At 34.7% G+C, this 21,480-nt stretch overlaps 1 protein-coding gene across 3 annotated transcripts in view; it reads right to left on the bottom strand.

Moving 5' to 3' along the window:
- Nlg-4 (neuroligin 4) overlaps positions 1-21,480 on the bottom strand; it is a 232,164-nt gene that overhangs the window by 34,017 nt on the left and 176,667 nt on the right. For all 3 annotated transcript variants that reach the window (XM_071794143.1, XM_071794146.1, XM_071794145.1), the window contains exon 10: positions 11,253-11,380. In XM_071794143.1, the coding sequence (XP_071650244.1) occupies positions 11,253-11,380 (128 nt within the window). The remainder of the gene's footprint in view (positions 1-11,252; positions 11,381-21,480) is intronic.

Below are 21,480 nucleotides of genomic sequence, written 5' to 3'. Positions count from 1 at the left end.
CGCACCATTATTTATTTATAAAAGAACAATTCGTCATTGAAGTGTAGACACATTGCCCCATCAAAAATAGAACAGAGATAGCCCCGACCACGTTTTTCACGTTTGAGTTAAACTACTGTCGCACAGCAAATTTTTCGACCGTCAAAAAATGTGAATAATTGAATTGTTTTTGCTTTTCTTTTAACTTATATAGCGTCTCTGAAAGGCATTGCAAGAAAACAAACAACATTTAAATATCTTAGGGCATTTTTCAACTACTTGTTACAATGGTAGAGATGGATGGTAACATCTGTTTCTTAAAACTTGAGATAGCAGTACTGTGGACACATATAGCCCCCGTAGACAGATAGCCCCGATCTCCCCTATATGTGACACGTTTAAAACATTTACTCAAATAATATATATATTTATATATAATGTATACTCATCTCATAGTATTATTACTCCTGTGAAAGAAAAAAACAATAGAATATAAAATGCAATCCTCTTCTTATGTCGTAGGTATTGTTGTCGTTTTTCCGCGATGCCGATTGGTTCTCTCGTTGCGCTTACTTCATGAGCGACTGTCATGGCATATTTTGACAGTTGTGTGTTATAGTGTTAATAGTGTAATAGTAATAGTGAAATATTAAAAATAAATAGCGCACGCGTAGCGCGCGTCTGTGATGTCTAGTACTTTTAAAAAGTACATTATACAAACTATCTCAAAATTATCCGATATCGTTATTTTTATCTTGATATCATACACAATAGAAATGTACACTTGCTAAATAGACTACGTTAAAGTTCTATCTTAATTTTATATGCAATAAAAAGCAACTAAAAAGCTATAAAGTAGATTATTGACTGTAAAATAAAAGTTTATATACTAAAACTTTACGCTGTAAGCGATACACATCAAATCTTCAATTTCAATTTTTAACTTTATAACATGTTGTGCCACGCTGCCGCTTTGTACGTTAGATTAGGGGGCCAGCAGCTAGTAATTCCACTGCTAGGTTGTAATACTTAATAATCTAGATATCGTGATGGTTCAAGTTGCCCACGTGGTTCACGTTACCCCAACTTCCTCTACGCATCCACATCAGATGCGAGATACAAGCAGAGAGACGAGTTATAATTCACGAATGCACTGCGTTATTCAAGCAATATTGTGTGATAAATTTATATTATAGATTTCGTTTCTGCAAAATTAATATAGCAAAATTGTTTCGAATCCTGTCAGAATCGTACCGTATTACAGGTGCTAGATAATATATTATATATAGTTATAATTTATTTACACCTCTATGTATTTAGATAGGGCATGTAATTTTGCATTTAAATGTTGCACATGTTTGCGCAACATTAGAGATATAACGAGCAATTTGAAGAAGATAATACTTTGAAATGAACAGAAAATTTTAATTTTTAAATAGAACCAACTAAAAATATAGATTTAAATTTCGACAGAAGGTGATAATATTGCATTCATGTCAAGCATGTGTAATAATATTGACACAAATTAAATAGTATAATATTTAAAAGTTAAAATTACTTATTAGTAACTTCTTTTCTTTTAAATCTTAGATATTGGCACACAGTTTTATACATATATAAAACGGAAATTTTGTAAAAGAAAATTGGAAAGCGCTGTTTGACGAGTAGTTTCAAATAATCTTATGGTTAACTTCGAACTGAAATAATATTGCACATTTTCTATTTTAACTTTTTGATTAGAGTACTTCAAATATTTGCGCTTTAAAGTTCTTGAATCCTTGAAATTTGTCATTTCAACACAGTTTCTTTTACCTTCGATTTATCGATTTGTTAATTCCTTTACTCCGTTCCTCTTTTTTTTCTCTAGGATACGACGATGGAACTATCGATGGATCTTTTTTCGCACTTCGTAGCCGCGGCTATTATGTAAATTCCCGAAGATCTTATATATAGATACGTAGCGCACGGCGATATATATACCCCGTGGACGCCGATGGCGGTATGCCAAAAAGGCGCTGAAACTTTTTACAAGAACCGAACATTGTCGCCCGCGAGCGTGCATAAGAAAGTCGAAAAGACCACCCGAGTACGAGTAAAGTTCGCTAGCATGGTTTACAGTACCAATTGGATTGACCGAACTTTTCCCTCTAACTTCACACATGCACATATGGCTCTCGTGTACACGTATCGACTTGAAGGATAGACGTGTACTGTAAATAGGATAAGTGAGATATATACCGTTCATTTGCCGCAACAATTCAAAAATCGTTCTTCTTGAGTTATTTGTAGAAAAATAACGAGAATACACTAAATAAAGACTTAATACGTAGCTAGATATTTAAATTGATATTACAAAATTTTGTTGATTTAACATTCAAATTTATTTTCTGGAAAATACTTTGTTTTTCGAGTTAAAGTTGCAGTAAATGAGCGATATATAATGTAATAGGAATCTTTTAATTAAAACATGTGCGCGGATTTAATATTTGCCGAGAGTTTAATATCGGTAATTAAATTGATCAATATTGGTACAATATACCGTGAAAAAAGGATCTGGTTGCAAAATTGCAGTTCTAACAAGGATAATTACCCGCACGCAGAATTTGTTATCTTATACGAGAATATTTGCGTTGACGAGATAATTACAAGCTTTTATTTCAAGAATTAATTTAGAAATGGTAGAATAAAAGATTTCAGGCTCTTTTGGATTCATATTTTCCTGCTTTATAGGGTAACTGGGAGGAATATGCCAGTGTGGGGAATATGCCACTCGTTATGTTTAACAAAGCTACAGCTAGGAGCGTTGTTGCAAATACTGTGAAATTGTTAAAAATATTATATCTGACGTTTTGCCCAAGTTTTACTTACTTCCTGTCAGTATTATAGTTTTTATGGGGTAAGTACAGTATGACAAGTATGACAACGTGCTTTTTAGAATTTTCTTAGTGTTTTATTGAAATTGTAATAAAAATATTCTTTTACATGTTTTTAGCCAAGAATTGGCCTTCTAAAGTTAAATTACTATACATGTTTGTATATGTGGCATATTACTCCCACATGGGGGATAATATGCCACTTTTGCAACACTTTTGTATTTCTTTCTTTTTAATAGTAAAGAATCAAAATATTTCATTAAAACCATATATAAATAACAGATAAAAGAAGGAAAAAGAAGACCAGTATGCAAAAATACCTCAAAAAGAAAAAGAAATAGGAAAAAAAATCATATTTTTCTTAAGTATGGCATATTTCCCCGAGTTACCCTATATCGAAACTTATTAATTGATTTACGTTACCATTCACATAGTTTACTTTGCGAGTGTGTTAATAATAAACTTCGATTCGCGCGGAAGCAACACGAAGTTGAATGAATACGGGAGGACGACGGAAGCCAATATACGAGATATTTATTGCGCGAGACGGCGCGGTCGAAGGAGGAGTGGAAAGCGGGTCGCGAGTTCGGCGATGTCACCTTCAATATTTTGTAATAAATTGCTAACTTTCCCGTAGGACTTCCGGGCCCGGCCCGGCCCGACTAATCTCGGTAAGAGCAAAGTCGCGAGGCTTCGAAAGTTCGACGGATGAACTTGCTGTTTAGCGCTTTATACTTCGGCGATAGTCTCGGGACGCCGCGCTGTTGCTGTCAAGCCTTTCCAGACTCCATCCCGCCTTTAATCCTAGAATAAGGAAGAGCCTCTCCAAAGGAGAAGAGGGGGGAAACCGCCTAAAGGGAAGCAACCTCCAAGTATCTGGTTTGTTCGTTGCAGCTGCCATAAAAGCCAACGCGTTTTGTAAACTTTATTGATGTAGTGAATCAAAGACACAAAAACTAGTAAAAGAATAGTTTGACGAAGTATACAAGGTGACTTAAATCTAATTCTTACGCTACGTGATCCTATTCTTTCTTGTTGTTTGTACATATAGATAATAAAGAATATTTTGCTTCTTTAATTTCTTGTGTCTGATCTTTAATCTTGTTTAAATTTAATTAAGTAAATAATATGAATTGTTTAAGTTGTTAAATCAAATTAAATAAATCCACATGTACATGCTACAGTTTGCTACAATAAACAAAACTTCTTTTATCGCTAATTTTTAATATAAGTATTTTATTTGATACCAAACTTTAAGCAGTCATTATTGGCACTGGTATGATCGATTAGCCGGAACACGTCGTTTCATAATTCGCATACGCGCGAAGCTGGCCAGCCTTGCCTTGTAATCTTCGCGTAATCTATTTAAGCTCGTTATTTCACGTCGCCGCGCCTTGCCGTCGACCCGTTGCAAGCTTCTCGCGTTCTGCTCCTATATAGGGTGTTTACACAAGTTCTGCATAAGACCTTCATTCAACTTTAAAAACACATTTCTTTAATAAATTTGCGAGCAATTTTAACGTTTGATCAAGTGTCATTTATTCAATTTTTCAATTTTCTATTATCTTCCTCTTGAATATAAAAAATGTTCATATTTATATAATAAATTTTAAGAAATAATTGCGCATTTCTTCGTTCATTTTTTGTAAGAAAATCGATCTCTAGTGCGCAAACGCATGTGTGTCTGTTGAGTTTCTGTAAAATAATAATAGAAAAGTGATAGTGTCACTATGTGCGCGTAATACATTATTCTTAGTAAAATATTTGTTAAAGATCTCAAACATATTGTAAAGTTATACTTTGTAAGTTTACTGCTTACGGAACACCTTGTAGGTGTTTATACGCCCGGTGTTATGAGAACGCGACAGCGTCCACCCGTGTCAAATGTCACCGTTCATCACGAACGGGATATAAACCCCAACGCCGCGCTCGTCATGGCTTTACGTACGGGCTCTCGGCGTGCTAACGAAAAGGAAAAAAGAAGTATGAAGAGATCTGATTTAATTACAAACAATAGCACCCGTAACAACCGCGTGTAGTCATGAACCACCGAAGCTTACGATAGATCGATTTAAGAATGTCTCGAGTAGCGAACGTTGCTGCCATGATATGTGCAATTGTTCTAATTTCTGCGTTCTGCATTCCATTCTGCGTGCATAAGATCTTTTTCAATGTTTTAATTAAAAATTCGTTATGCCAACCAGCTGGTTTAATTAAAAGAATTCCATCCGGGGATTGCAGATTTATTTATTTGTTCACTTCTCTGAAGATAGCCCCGCACTTTTTGAAGTTTGTATTTTTATTAATTGTGCTGCATTATGCGACGTTTGTGCCATTTTGTGCCAAAAATCCTATTTCGATAGCTTAGCGCACATTTTAGAATATAATAAAACACAAAATTTTTGTCAGGCTTGCACATATTAAATGTCGAGTGTTTTTATTTGTGTATTGGATTACAATTGTGCTAATTTGTGCCGCAAATGCGAAAACAATATTTTAAACCGTATTAAAAAAAATACAATTTTGTTAGCGCCGCACTGTTTCCCGATTGAGCTCAAATTTTTTTTTAGTAAAAAGATTCTAACTTGTGCTATGTTGTGCCGTTGAAAAAACATTGATATATTTTCCATTTAGTAGGAAAAAAATCGAAAGTAAACATAACAGCAGTATATAAATAAATATTGTTATAAAAGATTTATTGTATTTCTAGTTGTATAAAATTGTTTCGGTTGTCTATGTACATATGTATGCATTGTCTTGATTATCACTATATTATTTATATTATCTTAATACTAGAAGACAAAAAACAAAAACAGAAATTTAACATTTTTAAATTAAAAAAAATGTGTCGGGTTATTGTGTTCGACGAGCACAACAATTTTTTCTAATGACAAAATCTCATCAGATCACTGAATTTTACAATACAATATTGTTTGTAATTAAATCAGATCTCTTCATACTTCTTTTTTCCTTTTCGTTAGCACGCCGAGAGCCCGTACGTAAAGCCATGTTGGAAACTTAGATTTTAGGAATACAAAAATTCTAAACCCTATACCATCCGAACCGTGGCAGGATAATCAAGTTTTGTAAATTGCGCTGAGTTTTGCTACACGAGACAAACAAGCGACAATCGAAAGAAGTACGGAAAATCAAGGGGATTGAAAAAGAATCTAGCAAAAAAATAGGGGAAAAAATTGGCGTAGTCAAAATTCGGCCTATTGTGTCAGTTTTTGCTAATTTTTTTTTACTTTCTTGAATACAATTCAAAATATTATTTTATTTGCGGCATAAATTAACATAATTTTTACCCAATACAACACAAAATTAAGAAATACTTCAAATTTAACAAGGCTAATAAAAATTTTGTTTCTGTTATTTTCTAAATAGAGCGCTAAGCTGTCGAAATAAAGTTTTTGGCATAAAATAGCACAAATGCAGCGCAATTAATAAATATACAAAATTCTATAAGTACGGAGCTATTTTCACAGAGATTATTTTTTCCGGTTATATGGTTCTAGAATTTATTGATTTCAGACGTCTGGGGTTCAACTCTCAGAAACTGAGAGATATCAAAAATCTTATATTGTCGCATAAAATTAAATTATTACGTTCAGCAGAAGGGTTTAAATTTTGGATTAATGGATTTCAGGATTCCGGAGTTTTATAATTTAAATATAATAAGACTGTGTGTGTGTGTTTGAAGAAAAATAATACAAAATAGATTTTAAGACTTCTACATATTTATACACGTAATTTTGTATCGTAAGGATTAAGATAAAAGCGCAACAAATTTGATGGCATGCTTCATCCAATGATAAATCCAACTATCAAGATAAGCCTACCGAATTTTCAAAAAATATACAACATTTAAGACAACTATAGCGTAAATAAGACGGAGTAATATTTCAAGTGACATGAAGGTTAATCGATGCTAAAGCAAAGTACGTTTATATAAGGGCTAAGGGGTAGCTACAAAGGAAGGGGGAGGCAGGGTTGGACGGGGTAAAAACTATTGCGAAGTAGATAGCGAGCGTTGCGGCGAGAAAGCGGATAGGCGAACAAAAGCGGAATGCCGGGACGTAAAACAACGACCACTCGAGCCGACGATTGCTGTTTTCGTTTCGGAAAGCCCCGCCCGCCTCATCCCCAGGAGTTGCCGGAAATCGATGATTAAACTGAATCGAAGGAACAAAAGATTATTGAATTTTCTCGCTACGTAAAATTCGAAACAGATTCTTCGATAATGCCTGTCGTTTCTCAAATTGCGCTCAGGCGTTTCTATTGTGACATTGTGTATAACAACTGAGTATTTGCAATTAGAGTTAGACAAAATACAATTATAACAACAAGACTTTTCATGGCAAAAAAATATCATTAAAACTATAAAAGTTTAATGACGTTTAATAAAAAAATCATACGATTAGATTGATTTACGAGAAAGAGGTAAAAAATAGAAAATTTATAATTTCCTAATGTTTATGAATCCCCATGAATACGCTAGATATGATTGTATCGATATCTCGAGTGAGAATTCCGTCACCGCGGACTTCAGCTCTCGACCGGGGACTTTTATTCTATCCAGATAAGAGACAAAGGCACACAAAAAATTAATTGCGAAAGGAGGGGAAAGTATCCGCCCTTTCTGTTCCATTTTTACGGCGCATTTTTCTCGGATCACGCGCGGACGTCTCGGAGAATCGACTCGAGTTGACTCGAGCAACGTGGAATGCAGGCTATTGGTTCAACGCGATTTTTCACCAGACTTTTTCCGGTGAAAAATGGCGAGCACCTTCCGCCATGTCTCTCTCTCTCTCTCTCTCTCTCTCTCTCTTAGTCCAGTCAAAATACGATTAGACCTAGAAAAAATTGCAACACAAGGTTTTATTACGTCATTGTGTTCAGAAAAATATACTGAACAACATATTCAAATTCCGCCATTTTCCGCTATCCCTAAGTATGTTTTTTATTAACAATTTATAAACAAACTCGTTTTTCTCCACAAATACGATGAATTTTGAAATTTTTGTAGAGATCAAAGTTGTAGAACAAACAAATATCTACAAAAAATGTTTTTATAAATTTTTTGAAATATCTCATATTATTTGAGATATTTGCAACAAGAGCTACTAGGCTACGCGCGGAGCGGAGCGGAGAGTTCTAACAAGCACACGGCAGTCTCTACCGGTCGCTGCTAATTCTCTAGGTTCTACAAGGAACTTGAGTTGGTTCTCGATACTAGTATATGTGTCTATGTATACACACACACACATATATATATATATATATATATATATATATATATTAATATATACACTACCCTCATAAGTTTGGAAAAAACTCTATGACAGATGCCGTACGTGCGACTATTTACAGATAAATAGTCGCACGGCAGCGATCTGTGCAGATTTTTTTTGTATGAATATATCGTAAGACGTTCAAATAATCAATATATTTCCACCTGGGACACTTGCAACACTTGTACATGCCGAAAATATGTCGGATGATTATTTCGCGACACCGAAGTGCTCGGAGTTGAATTTGTTGAACGGCAGCGAATCACAAGTCACAGGTGCACCTTTGGGAAGTTCTCCAGCAAGAATGGAAACGTATTCCAACTGAACTCTAAAAGTTGATCCACCGTATGCCGAGAATATGCAAGGCAGTCATTAAAGCAAAAGGTGTGGTTACTTTGAGGAATGTAAAAATTAATGAAAATTCTTTATTTTAAAAGCCTGTTGGATAACATATGTACTATTATGTACTATTTTCTGTATATTGCATTTTATAGAGTATTTCCAAACTTATAGAGGGTAGTGTATATATATATGGGACAATCACGTCACTTTTACCCCCCCCCCTCTGTCCAAAATTGGTATGGACGGATTTTAATGACTAAGGGCGAAAAATGTTCGTCTTGAAAAGAGCTTTCGAAAGGCGTGTGGCATATATGCGCAATTCAACATGGCGTCATAGTTATGGCTGCTTAAAGGGATAAATTCAAAATTTCAGATTCAACATGACGCCATGTTGAATTGCGCATATATGTACTAAAGGCCACACGCCTTTCAAAAGCTCTTTTCAAGACGAACATTTTCCGCCCTTAGTCATTAAAATTTGTCCATACCAATATATATATAATATATATATATATAATATATATATATATAGGCCAGAAGCGGGGGTAAAGGCATTGCAGTTTCCAGGACTGGAAAAAATTGTCCTACGGCCGTTGGGATTTTGAATCTGTATATATATATATTCCAGGACGTATTAAAAAACGTAAACAGTCCCGGAACATCTTGACCTATATATATTGTGTGTGTATACATAGACACATATACTAGTATCAAAAACCGCAACTCAAGTTCCTTTAGAACCTAGAGAACTAGCAGCGACCGGTAGAGACTGCCGTGTGCTTGTTAGAACTCTCCGCTCCGCTCCGCGCGTAGCCTAGTAGCTCTTGTTGCAAATATCTCAAATAATATATGAGATATTTCAAAAATTCATAAGAACATTTTTTGTAGATATGTGTCTGCTCTACAACTTTGATGTCTACAAAAATTTCAAATTTATCGTATTTGTGGAGAAAAACAAATTTGTTTATAAATTGTTAATAAAAAACATACTTGGGGATAGCGGAAAATGGCGGAATTTGAATATGTTGTTCAGTATATTTTTCTGAACACAATGACGTAATAAAACCTTGTGTTGCAATTTTTTCTAGGTACCCCCCCTTTTTTTCCGTATTTTGACTGGACTATCTCTCTCTCTCGTGGTAGTGTGATCTTGATAAAAAAATTTTTTCAAGTCAAATCCAATTCTTTGACATGCGAGTTTATTTCACATTTCATATTTCATATTTCATATATCTTTGGTATAAGCCAAAGGGAGACAGTATCTCTCAAAAAATTATTTAAAAACTAGAATTTTTTCACCGAAGGTTTTCGTTTTTCGAGAAAAATAACTTAAAAAATCGGAAAGTCAAGCTCTCTTCTTTAAGCAAGTTTGGACACACACTCATATAACGTCCAGGGTTTTACCCAGTATCGTTGATATTAGTATGGTGATGCTGTGCAAAAGTAATTAACGCGGACGATTTTTCGCGGGCACGTAAATGGATAGCCTACGGAACAAGCCACAGGCTTTTTCAGGTCAAAGGGCTCATTTCACGTCATCTACGACGTGCTCGAGCACAGTCCTCACAATAAAAATGACTTCGCGGAAAGTCTCTAGCCACTCTTTCCTCGAGCTCGAATAGCTACACACGAGTGGCAAGCCATGTTCCTGGCGCGACACTTCATCTCTCCCGGTCCTTTCTTTCTTCACGTACCGAAACGATGAAAGCTCGCCCGGGATCTGACCCGTTCTAATTCGAGCTAACTCGACAGCAGCCAGCGTTTTCTTCATGCGCGCGGCTAAGTGAAGACTAATCGAACGTCGAGTGGCCCGCGCCCTCGAAATAAACCCTTCGAGCATATTTGCTCAGAAACCAAAAGAGTATCTTTGTTTGTTCAGCCATTTATATTCGGCCTTTTTTTCACGTAAAAACGAGAACGAGGAATTACCGTGCTTTGCTAATTCTTTTGATATTCTGAAAAGTTAATCCGCTGGTGCAGTGCGACGACAATCAGAAGTTCTTTATCGGATTTAATAATTGAATGCTCATTTCTCTCTTTGTTTCGATTCTGAACTTTTCACTTCAGTTACTTTACGGTATAAATAATGTAGCGTACAGTTGCAAGTTTGACATAAAATCCAGCTCCAGTATAATTTAATATAATAAAATGTCGTTTTATTTTAGATTCTTTATATATTTCAATTTAGATACTGTAGATAAAATGAAAATAAAAGTTTGGAGATTTTGTTATTATTTTGTTAAATTTATTTCTAATTCAGTTTAATGTTTAATGCTTCTGTTCACTCACCACTACTGTCTTAGATTGTCACATCAGAAACGATAAAATGTACAATAAAAATTTTTGCTAAACATATAAAAATAGAAATATGTTTTAATAAAACAACACTTACAATTGATTATTGAATTAAATAAACATATATCTGGAAATAATTTATGCATAACTAAAAATAAGCTTTGTTCACATCTAATAAACTATCAAATTAATAATATATACAGAAATAAATATGATTTAATTTTTCTTCGAAACAAAAAGATAGTTTGCGGTATATTTTACAAGTCGGTTGTATCGATTGTAAATGTTGCTATTAAAATATATTTCTATTTTAATATATTGCGCAAGAATTTTTATTTATATATTTTCTCGCTTCTGACGTCACAATCTGAAATAATAGTGGCACGTGAGCGAGAAGCCTTAAAATATCCATTTATTCGTATCAAATGTCGCAAAATGCGCACTACCAGATAAATATAATGTTACTTACCAATTTCTAAGTATTTTTGATGTACCGGATCGTACTGTTCCCAGGACAAGCTGCGAAATCGGCTTTTTTCCCTACTAGCTGGTAAAAGAGTCTCATTTCTCCCATGATGATCGATAATGTTCGGATTTCTGCAAATTTAAAATCACCTTTAGTCAGCATTAATTATAATTAATTAATAAATAACTTTGCATTTCTTTTTTCACTTTTTTCCCTCTTTTTCCTTCTGTTTATTCCGATCGAGTGTTTATTCCGATCTTCTCGCGGAATAGAGATGTGGAATAATGCATTTGCTCAAAATTGAGATAACAAAATTCGAGAGTTGAAATGAAGAGTTGAGATGAAGAGCGGATTCGAATCACGAACGTCACATAATTCAGTATTGATGCGGGGGATATGAAACTAGCGAAGTTTGATATTTCCTCGAGTTGCACACTCCGTTATATACAACCACGGGCGAAACTTGGAGGTCATCCCTGCTCCGTGGTCTTTGCTGCGGCCAGGACTGTAACCCATGAGTGACCATGGTTATTTTGGCGGAGGAAGCAGAAGTAACATGTGGCTGGTTTCACGTTTTCATTAACAGTAAATGAGTAAATGGTAAACAATTTTGACCCTTTGGGCAAAGAGAAACATAGATGATGTCTACTGTACATGTTCATCGTTACTTTGTTCAAGGATTAGTTTGAATTGACCAAGATAATATTTTGTAATTAATTGTTGCAATCAATAGAAATGTAAATTAAAGACTTCTAACGATGTCTGGCGTTCTTATCTCAAAATCAATTATTTTTTCTCTTCAAAACAAAAAGAAAATGCTGTGATAAAATATTCCTTGATTGCTAAGTATATTTAATATCAAAATAAGTCTCCAACTCAATATATTTTGTTATAATGCAGTTTTTAAATAATCGCACAACAATAGCGTCACTAAGTAAGATTACATAAAGCATAGTACTCCATTCTACGGAAAAGAATAGAAATGTTATAACAAAAGAAACTTGATTCGCAGAACTCAATCCGCCGCTCCATTTGAAACCTATAGAAGAATATTTTGCGGGATAATAAAGTTTTCACGCCGTTACAGTGTAAATTTGTCTATTCAAAAAACGTTAGTTCAAAATAGTTAGTTGATTGTAAGTAACACTATTAATCCAGGAACGGCGACTGGGATGATTTTTACACAAGTTCGAAAAAAATGAAGCTCACATCACAGTAATTTTTATGTGTTCTTCTTTTATTTGTTTTTTCAATATTTTTTTGGTTTCTTCTTACTTTTTTCAGAAAATGTTAAGTAAATCTATACATATGTTGTCCTCAAATAATACTAATAAATTATAGAACAATTAAATATGCGGTATGTAATTAATAATAATAGTAATATTTCAAAAATTTAATTATGACTTTTAATTGGGATGTAAAAATCAGGTGATCATTTATGCAAAAAAAATTATTAATGCGTAAGAAAAATATTATTTTATGTTTACACGAGAGCCATATGTATGCCAACTATATGTCTTCATATATCAAGAAAAAATGTAAATTGTTATATAGTACATTGTACACAGCATCTGGAGCGACGTTATTACATATTAACGTCACCAAAACGATTTAATTGACAGTTGCGAATAGTAATGATTGGTAATATGGTCCCATACATATGGAAAGTTTATCGTTTTCAAAATTCATGGCGATAATGGTTGCGTCATAGTGGCGCGCGCGAAGGGAGCGCATTGCGTAATTCGTAGCGATTTATGAGCGTGCGGGGATAAATACCAAAATCGTGGATCCTTGATATCGCGATATTCGGAAGCATATCGTTCGATCGGTCGAATTACACGGATAATTACGAGCGAAGTTGGTCGCAAGCCAGATGTAAATCACGCGAGACAGAAAGCGAGAGAGAGAGAGAAAGCGCGCGAGAATGCGGGGTTTTCATCGAAATAGAAATTTCCGTGTGAAATAAGGCTGTTATTTTAGTTATAGCGATATCGTCTGTCATGCGTGAGCTCGCTTGAAAAAACATTTTATTTTGGTAAAAAACAGACCACTGCCGAATTCCCGCCATATAGTAAAAGTAATAGAAAATTTTATGGACATTGTATCTCTCACGAGCGATCAAAAATTTTGCGGATATTCGAATTTTTATTGATTAATATAGCTATCTTTGGGTGGTCTGATGCATACTTCAAATTGAATTGTCCACCATAGTTTAGAGTCACGTATATTTATATTTTAGTTTATTTTATATAATATTAGTTTATTTTGTTATACTTATTTTCAAGTTATTTTGTAAACAACATTTTATATTCAATTCTTGTTTTGTATTTTAATATATTCAATCAATATCTTATTAAAATATAAAATTTAAATTATTCTGCAATTTGTGAGCAATATTGTTTAAACTGATCTTATTCCTTATATAATGTTAAATAATTTAGCTTCAGTAAGCTTCAAGAATACAGTTATTAACACATATTTATTATATTGTTAAGTAGTACTTATATATTTTTTACTATTTTAATCTTGGTTTTATAATTTTATTAATGTATATAAACAAATAAAAATTATTTATTTATAATAAACAATAAATTATTAATTTATTTGCATACTTCAGCTGTATTATTACGACTACAAAATAATCTATAATAATCTATATATTATGGAAGAACAGAGGATTGATATAATCGTTTATATAATCGTTTGAGATTAACAACTTATCCTCATTAAATTTCATGTTGTAAAATTGAGATTTACCTTTTTAGGGATATAAAACGTGCCACATTTTTATCGGAAATTACGCTGTTCTTACAAAGATGAAAATCGACGGAAAGACACTACATCGATAGTAGAAATTGCTATCTGGTCAATTAATGATAGCAACTGCGAATCGGTCGAAAGAAGGGAAAAAAGAAATACTCTCTCGAGTATTCACAAAGCGATGTACTAGCGAGTTTTCTCATCAAGACGGGATACTCCTGTTCCCGGTACAATTAAGACCAATTATTTATTATAAGTTTTCGTTTGCGTCTGCAGGCAGACCCATCGTAAACAAGATCTAAAGGCTCGAACTATCGGGTAGGTCGTCGTTTTACGAAGCAAAAGAAATTACTCGACGTGCAATAAAACGTTACAATTAAAAGCGTTAGAAATAACGATCGATGTGAAATAAAGTCAAAACAATTATCAATTCTGTAAAAATAATAATCGAGAGCAATATGTTCTCGATATGACGTATCAAACGCGCGGTGTACTTATCAAGACACGGGAGGCGGGAGGTGGGAAATTTGTTTCTTCGATCGCGCATCGTTCAAAGTTAGTACACGGCTATAACGTTCCATGTGTGGGTATGCTCGCGTATGCCGCTGCGAATGCGCTCGTGATGGAACACGTCGGGACGGTTGTATAACGTATATCTATGTAGATTGTGTAGCAATGGGGGCAACAATAATCTATAATGCACAGCACTCTGCAGAGCGTGCATGTCTCCATGGTGCCACGCTGCTCGACGAAACCGCTCCGATAATGAATCCTCGGAGCGATTTCCTCACATGGGATATACATTGCATTTAACACTTTCAATATGTCTTTAATGTTATCCCCGGATATATGAAATTTAGAATAAACATCAATATTGATTATATATTTATATATTAAAATTACAAATTATTTTCGTTATTGTTAATTGTATCTCAACATGGTGCTGCTAATTCAATCAATTAATTCGACATCTTAAATAATTCATTAAATAAAGAGAGACAAATATTTAGTTTCTGACTAATAATTCTGATTGACAAAAATTTAATTAGAAATATATACATCATGTATTTTTCTTCATATTAAAATATTCTAATATTAATTACGCTTGCTGTAAATATTTAAATTAAAATAAATTTGCGTCACTTTTTATACACACATTATTAAGAGGTATTATATTGCGCTGCAAACATTCTTGACGAAAAATATTATGCCGCCGTCGTCCTTCGATTTTGCTTGTTTCAGCCGTCATGATTTATAACGTTATAGTCCATACAGTTTGCTATCCTGCTCGTATAAATTCAATGAATTATGTAATGTCGGTTACCCGTTTCTCTGAAAACGCATCGTCGACTATACATAAATTATTAGATGCGACCATTGTACGGGTATATAAAATATGCGTGGTATCACTGATGCATTACCGTAAACGGATCTCTATCAGTTAATACATCATTATAATTTTAATTAAATTATCCTCGAAGTATACGCTACCGTGCGACTCGCAAATTAACGATTAACTGCGACTGTTTTTGCGTAATCCAAATTATGCAAGGTATGAAGAACGCGGTATTACCAATATTTACATTAGTATTACACTAATTTTATTTCATCAACAGAGGGCATTGTCTTGAAATTAAGTGCAATTAATTTGATGAATTGCATAACAGCAAAATGTAGTCGCCATAAATTTTTTATGTAGTTTAGAATTTTTTATTAAGGTATAAATTAGTGTTTGTAGGGAATTACAAAAATTATGAAAATGTGAATATAAATAAGTAAATGACTGCCGGTTGACCAAACTGTCGCAGCTCATAGTCTTCTCTTTTGCGGAAGAAAATTCAATAAACTTAAACTTTTTATTTTATTTAAGTCTATAATTAGCTCTCGTTACTTTCATATATCTGCTCGAGTCTGTGAAGGAACAGGCTGTTCCGTTTGAATGATGAAAGACGCCAGACACAACAGCTGGTTATGCCGATGAAGCCAATTACGAGCATCGTGGTCATGTATGGACCTATAGACAATCTCCGCTCGGGAGATCGATCTAATGGGCGCGACTGCCAGTTAGCATGCATCATCGGCGATTTAAGTGAAACCGACTCCGATCAATGGCACTCCCTCCCTTTCTCTCTCTCTCCTTCTCCCTCTCCCCCCTTTCTCTCTCTCTCTCTCTCTCTCTCTCTCTCTTTCTCTCTCTCTCTCTCTGTCTATCAATTTAAAGCTCGATTTCGCTTTAATCCCCTTACGTAAAGTCGCTTGGAAAAATGCCGACTAACGCGGGATCTATGCTAGCTCAGTGGACCTTGATGTCACACCTGGCCGAGCCGACATTCACCACAGACATTGACCTGTCGATGTGCAATAACATGTATGTTGTGGAATAGAGCAGAAATATAACACGTACGATACGTGATATAGGAAAGAACGTTGAATAAAAAATGAGGAAAGATATGCAAGATACAGGGAAAGACAGGAGAAACATATTTTGTTAATAATTAATTATACATAATTGTATTTTAAAATACACATTAAATTTCCTCAATTTTATATTTAATTTATACGAGTACAACATGTATGATGCATGATACAGAAAAGAATGGAGGAAGATATTCGAGGTACACAGAAATATAAGCGAAACCTATTTTTGTTAATAATTGTACATAATTGTGTCTTGAGATACAATAAACGTTCTTGATTTTATAATTTTAATAATATTACATTACGCATAAATAATAAAGCTTTCATCGAACGGTCATTATTTTTACATTGCGTTTATTAAGTTATCTTAGCAATTGGTAACAGGATCCCTTGATATTACATATCAAACCATATTAATGTTATTTGGTGATTACTTCTTGTTAACGTTCCAGTGTTAATGCGGATGTTCCGCCGGGGATTCATAATCAAATAATGAAAATTTCGTTCGGGGTCGGTATTCGACATAATGAAATTTCAGTGCGAAATCATACCTCCGATATTATGCGCGGACTTTTCTGCATAAGAGCGAAATTGAAACTATACCTGCGCGCACTACCTATCGCCATTACAGAACCGCGTGGTATCAGTAATTGCAAAAGACAGTACATCACAGTGTTGTACTGCGCGAGGCAGGCACTCATATCCTCTCTCTCAATTTCTCTTTCCCGCACATTTCTCCTATAAGTCGTTAACACATTCTTGGTTCGCGGCGCTGCAGAATTTCCTGCTGATACGCGCGAAAAAGCTTCATATTCGAGCTTAACATCCCTTTTAGAATGTACGATGTAAAGATGGAAAAAGGAGAGAAAGTAAAACGGCCTCTTTTCCGTATGTCTCTATGCTGTGTGTGGCAGCTATTTTTTACATTAGAATTTTTAATTAAGATACTATTGTTTAAATTTTAATTGAAACACCTCAGATTTTTTATAATACATTGAAGAAATACGTTTTGATATTTAACGAAAAAGAATAAAGAACGATATTCCATTATTTAGGATTGACAGGCATTGTTTCAAAAATCTCATTCTCTTTTTTAAAGAAAAAACAATAAATTTAATTTAAGGCATATGAATATTATTTGTGTGTGTCTTGCAATAATTAAATAAAACAAACGAAGGCAGGTCGAGAGACAAGACTTTACTTATCGACATATTAATTTGCGTTGAAAAAAATGAGCCAGTTAGCCGTCGTCGCGCCGTGATAGCGGCTCCCTTTCCAACGTATCAGAGTTCAACCGGCGCGACTCGACCGCTCTAATTGGACCTCCCGTGAAATTAATGAATGCAGACGACTTTGACGCGCCAAATTCTGCCGAAAGAACACGTTGCGTGCCGCGGACCAGCTATCTTCCACCACCTTTTCCGTCAAACGACCCCGAGGGGCGGCGAGGGGGTCTCGCCGACCCCGCTTACTCGTCGTTGTTTCGTCCTTCTTCCGTCGGCGCACAATAATTATGGCAGTCGTGTGCATCGCGCTCGCCGTGTCATCCCGCCTCCTCTCCGCGCCCGCCGCCCTCTCTTTGCGAGTTCCGGAACATAGGGGCTGGCTCGTGGTCGGTGGAAGATAGGTGGTGGTAAGGGGTAGGTTTTAGTCCGGGAGAATATTAAAGTTTGCTCATTAACCGCTGATGCATTGCCCTGTCGGCTCACCCTTTCCACTTCCCGCCCTAACCCCCTCCGCCCCCCCTCTTCTTTCCGTCCCGTCTTCTTCTGCGTTCTCGTTACGACGATACGAAAGTAGTCTCGTATTAACGCGGATAAAAAATGTACCGTTCGGTACAGCCAGCCCCCATTATTAATCATCATCTCAGTTTCGAGACGTGCCCCTGCAAGGAACATTCAGTAAATCGTGATCCTGAATAAGGGAGATTTATTATAAACAGAAATGCGCATTGCACACTGATGTGCAATACCTTGTTAAAATTATTTACAATATTGGACAGCAGAATAACTCGATATTTCAGATGTTTCTCTTTGCATTTTTGCGTATTAAGTTAGGTGCAAAATTCAAATTTTTGCGTATTGTTAAATATATAAAATACCTACTTTTGTAAGAAAAAATCTGTCACTTTCACATGCTCGCGTATAATATCTTTACTTTCATCGAGATGAGTTAATGTTAACAGAATTGGTATACAATAGTTTTCGAGTTCTTTTGCCTTTGATAATATTTTCTTTAATCATGTCGCAGAACCTTGAAACGTAAACGAGCGTACCCTACGGCGCCCCGATATCACGGCTCAAAGCCTGGCGCTCATCACTCTTCATCGTTCCCTTTGTCATTGAGACAGAAATGAAAGCCGTTGCTGTGGTAACCATTTTAACGTGTCTCCGAAACCACTAATAGCAATTTACCCAACGTGCATATCCAGGTAGTACGTAATTAAGCTCTGCCTCTTCCCACGCCCCTTTGGAGCCACCCCCCCTCCTAACCCCTATGTGAGACACGAGCAGGTTTTGCGGTTGCGAAGCGCGCGCGCGACATGGTAAGGGGAGGGGGAAGGGGGAGAGAGCATTAGCGGCATCATGGACCATGCTCTCTCCACGGAATGCCGTAGCGAGTCGTTATAACGCTCTTCCTTCCTCGGAGGAACCACAATGCTTCCTGCGAATTTCCAAATCCATCTGGATTACAGCCTCGAGCAACGTTTCATGGTGGAATTTACAGTGAGTCATCGTCGACGGCTCATCGACATTACAACAATATAAGACAAACGAGATATTGCGTATATATGTATTCATACATTTATACGTATATGTATAAACGTAACAACTCAATCATCTATTATACAATCTACACTGAAAGAAAAAAATAGTTTCTACAATTACTACAATTTTACTTATATAGTTGTTTTAAAACAATGCGGATTATAGCTGACTCAATACTACATTATTGTTGTCATAGCTTTAACATGCATTCACTCAACCATAACATTTTATATACTACAATAGAATTTGCGATTTATGTATAGGAAAGTATATTAAGATTGTACTATAAATATAATAAAAATAATTATAATTGAAAAATCTATGCATATAAAATTGTTATTAATATTATAGCAATAATAACTATATAAAAGTAAGTACCTCAACCATAATTACTCTATTATGTAATTATAGTCGCAAAATACTTTTCGCTCAGTGTAGATAATAAAGAATCTAATTATCTTATTAGATAGTTTAATGGTTAGGTTAGGTGTATAACTGTTCTTTATGAGATATATAACAAACGTTGAAAGATTCTATTTCAAAAAACTGCAAACGTTTTATTATATCAAAATTTAGAGAATGCAAAGTATTAACAGTATATAAAAACAGTATTTAACACTCAAAAATATACTCATTTAAAATGTTACTTCTTAACTTTCTTGTTATCTGTACTGTTATCCAACTGTGTAAAGTTTTAATAATTTAATAATGTAGGTAATTGTCCAATATCTGAGAGTTCCGTTACAACTTTGGCATATAGTGCGACTTCTTGTTTTCGTTGATCAAGGATTAAAATGCATTGTTCTTCAACATCGCACAATCAGCAATTTTTGGTAGTTCTTCAAGAAATAATCAAACTAAAAACATTTTACTGTTTTATTCGTGCATTTGAAGAAATGTTCATTGTATGTATGTAGAGATTTTAATATTTAAAAATCTAAACAATTTCAAATTAAGCATTCCAGATTTCAGTTACTGTTTTTTATTTTATTTTTGTTTTATTTTTAAATAAAGAATCGCGTTTTTATAATCACTACTACACAGTAAAATATATTTACCTAATTTCTTTATTAAATTTTAAACAATAGTTTACATTTCCAGAATTTGTATCTATATAATATGCATTTACTTCTCCAATTCGCAACAAAGCCGATTGTTACCATTCTTGCTACTAAGCTCTGTTAACGAGTATACGGTGTAATTACCACTTTGTTCATTCGTCTAAACTGAGTTTGAAAACGGGAAACATGCCACGAGAATAACAGGAACTTTTAAGGATCCACCAATCTGATGAAGCGCGCGTTGAATCAGGGTTAAAAGTTTCGGGCCGACTGTGGCGTAATTAACGACGTTTAGAGATCCCGAGAACTTGTTGATAGGGTCAAAAGTTTGTCCCGGCCAATTATTTGCAATCTAAACAACAAACGCGAGGCACATTATAAGTTGCGCGCAGCGCCATTGTTAATTCGTCGCGTGCCAACGGTCCGCAAAATCTTCACTGATTTCAACTCTCCCTATACGTCGACACGAAACAGATTTACCATAGATATTAGGTTTTAACATGCATAAAAACATTCGTGAAACTCTAAGATTCAAAGACCCGATAGTTTCCGAAACATTGCCATTCAGTAAGCTTTTTCAGATTAAAAGCGGAATAAGTTTGTAATTGATAATCCACTTTAGAAACTTCATTCGTGCATACTTGACAAGTCATAGACGTAAAATCATTCACTCAGATATGCCTATTTCTGCGATTATTAATTAGAAATGATTGCTCCCAAAAATATAACAAACAACTTGACGTCATCTACTTAAGAAAGAAATCAATATTTTGTAGAACATGAATTAAATAATATTCAGAATTATGAGTCTCTGCGATTTTCTCGTCCCATGTTGCATTTTATTTTTGTCGCATCATTCTGTCATCTTACGATCGATCTTACTGTCATTTATCGACTCACTTTTCTTCTTTTTAGTCATTCTTTTACTATCCTTCCTTTCTTCCCATCCATTATGCATGTTGAGAAAGAGAGGAAAGTCTAACCGCCGATCTTACCTGTTGCAACGTGAGCTTTCAATTCTCAAAGAACATGGCGACAGGGGATTTGGATATACATTGGAATCAAAAGAATGTATGTATCAACAAAATGTATTGAATTATCATAACAGGTTAAACGTAAGAGATTCTCTCAATCCTTTTATAGAAAATACAATTTCTTATTAATTGCAATATTAAATTCTTAATTAACTAATTTTATCAAAATAAAGTAGATAACTTTCAATGA

The sequence above is a fragment of the Temnothorax longispinosus genome, chromosome 11 (assembly GCF_030848805.1).
Source record: "Temnothorax longispinosus isolate EJ_2023e chromosome 11, Tlon_JGU_v1, whole genome shotgun sequence".
Classification (NCBI taxonomy): domain Eukaryota; kingdom Metazoa; phylum Arthropoda; class Insecta; order Hymenoptera; family Formicidae; genus Temnothorax; species Temnothorax longispinosus.
Note: the sequence above shows the minus strand (reverse complement) of the source record. Positions and strands in the feature narration are given on the sequence as shown.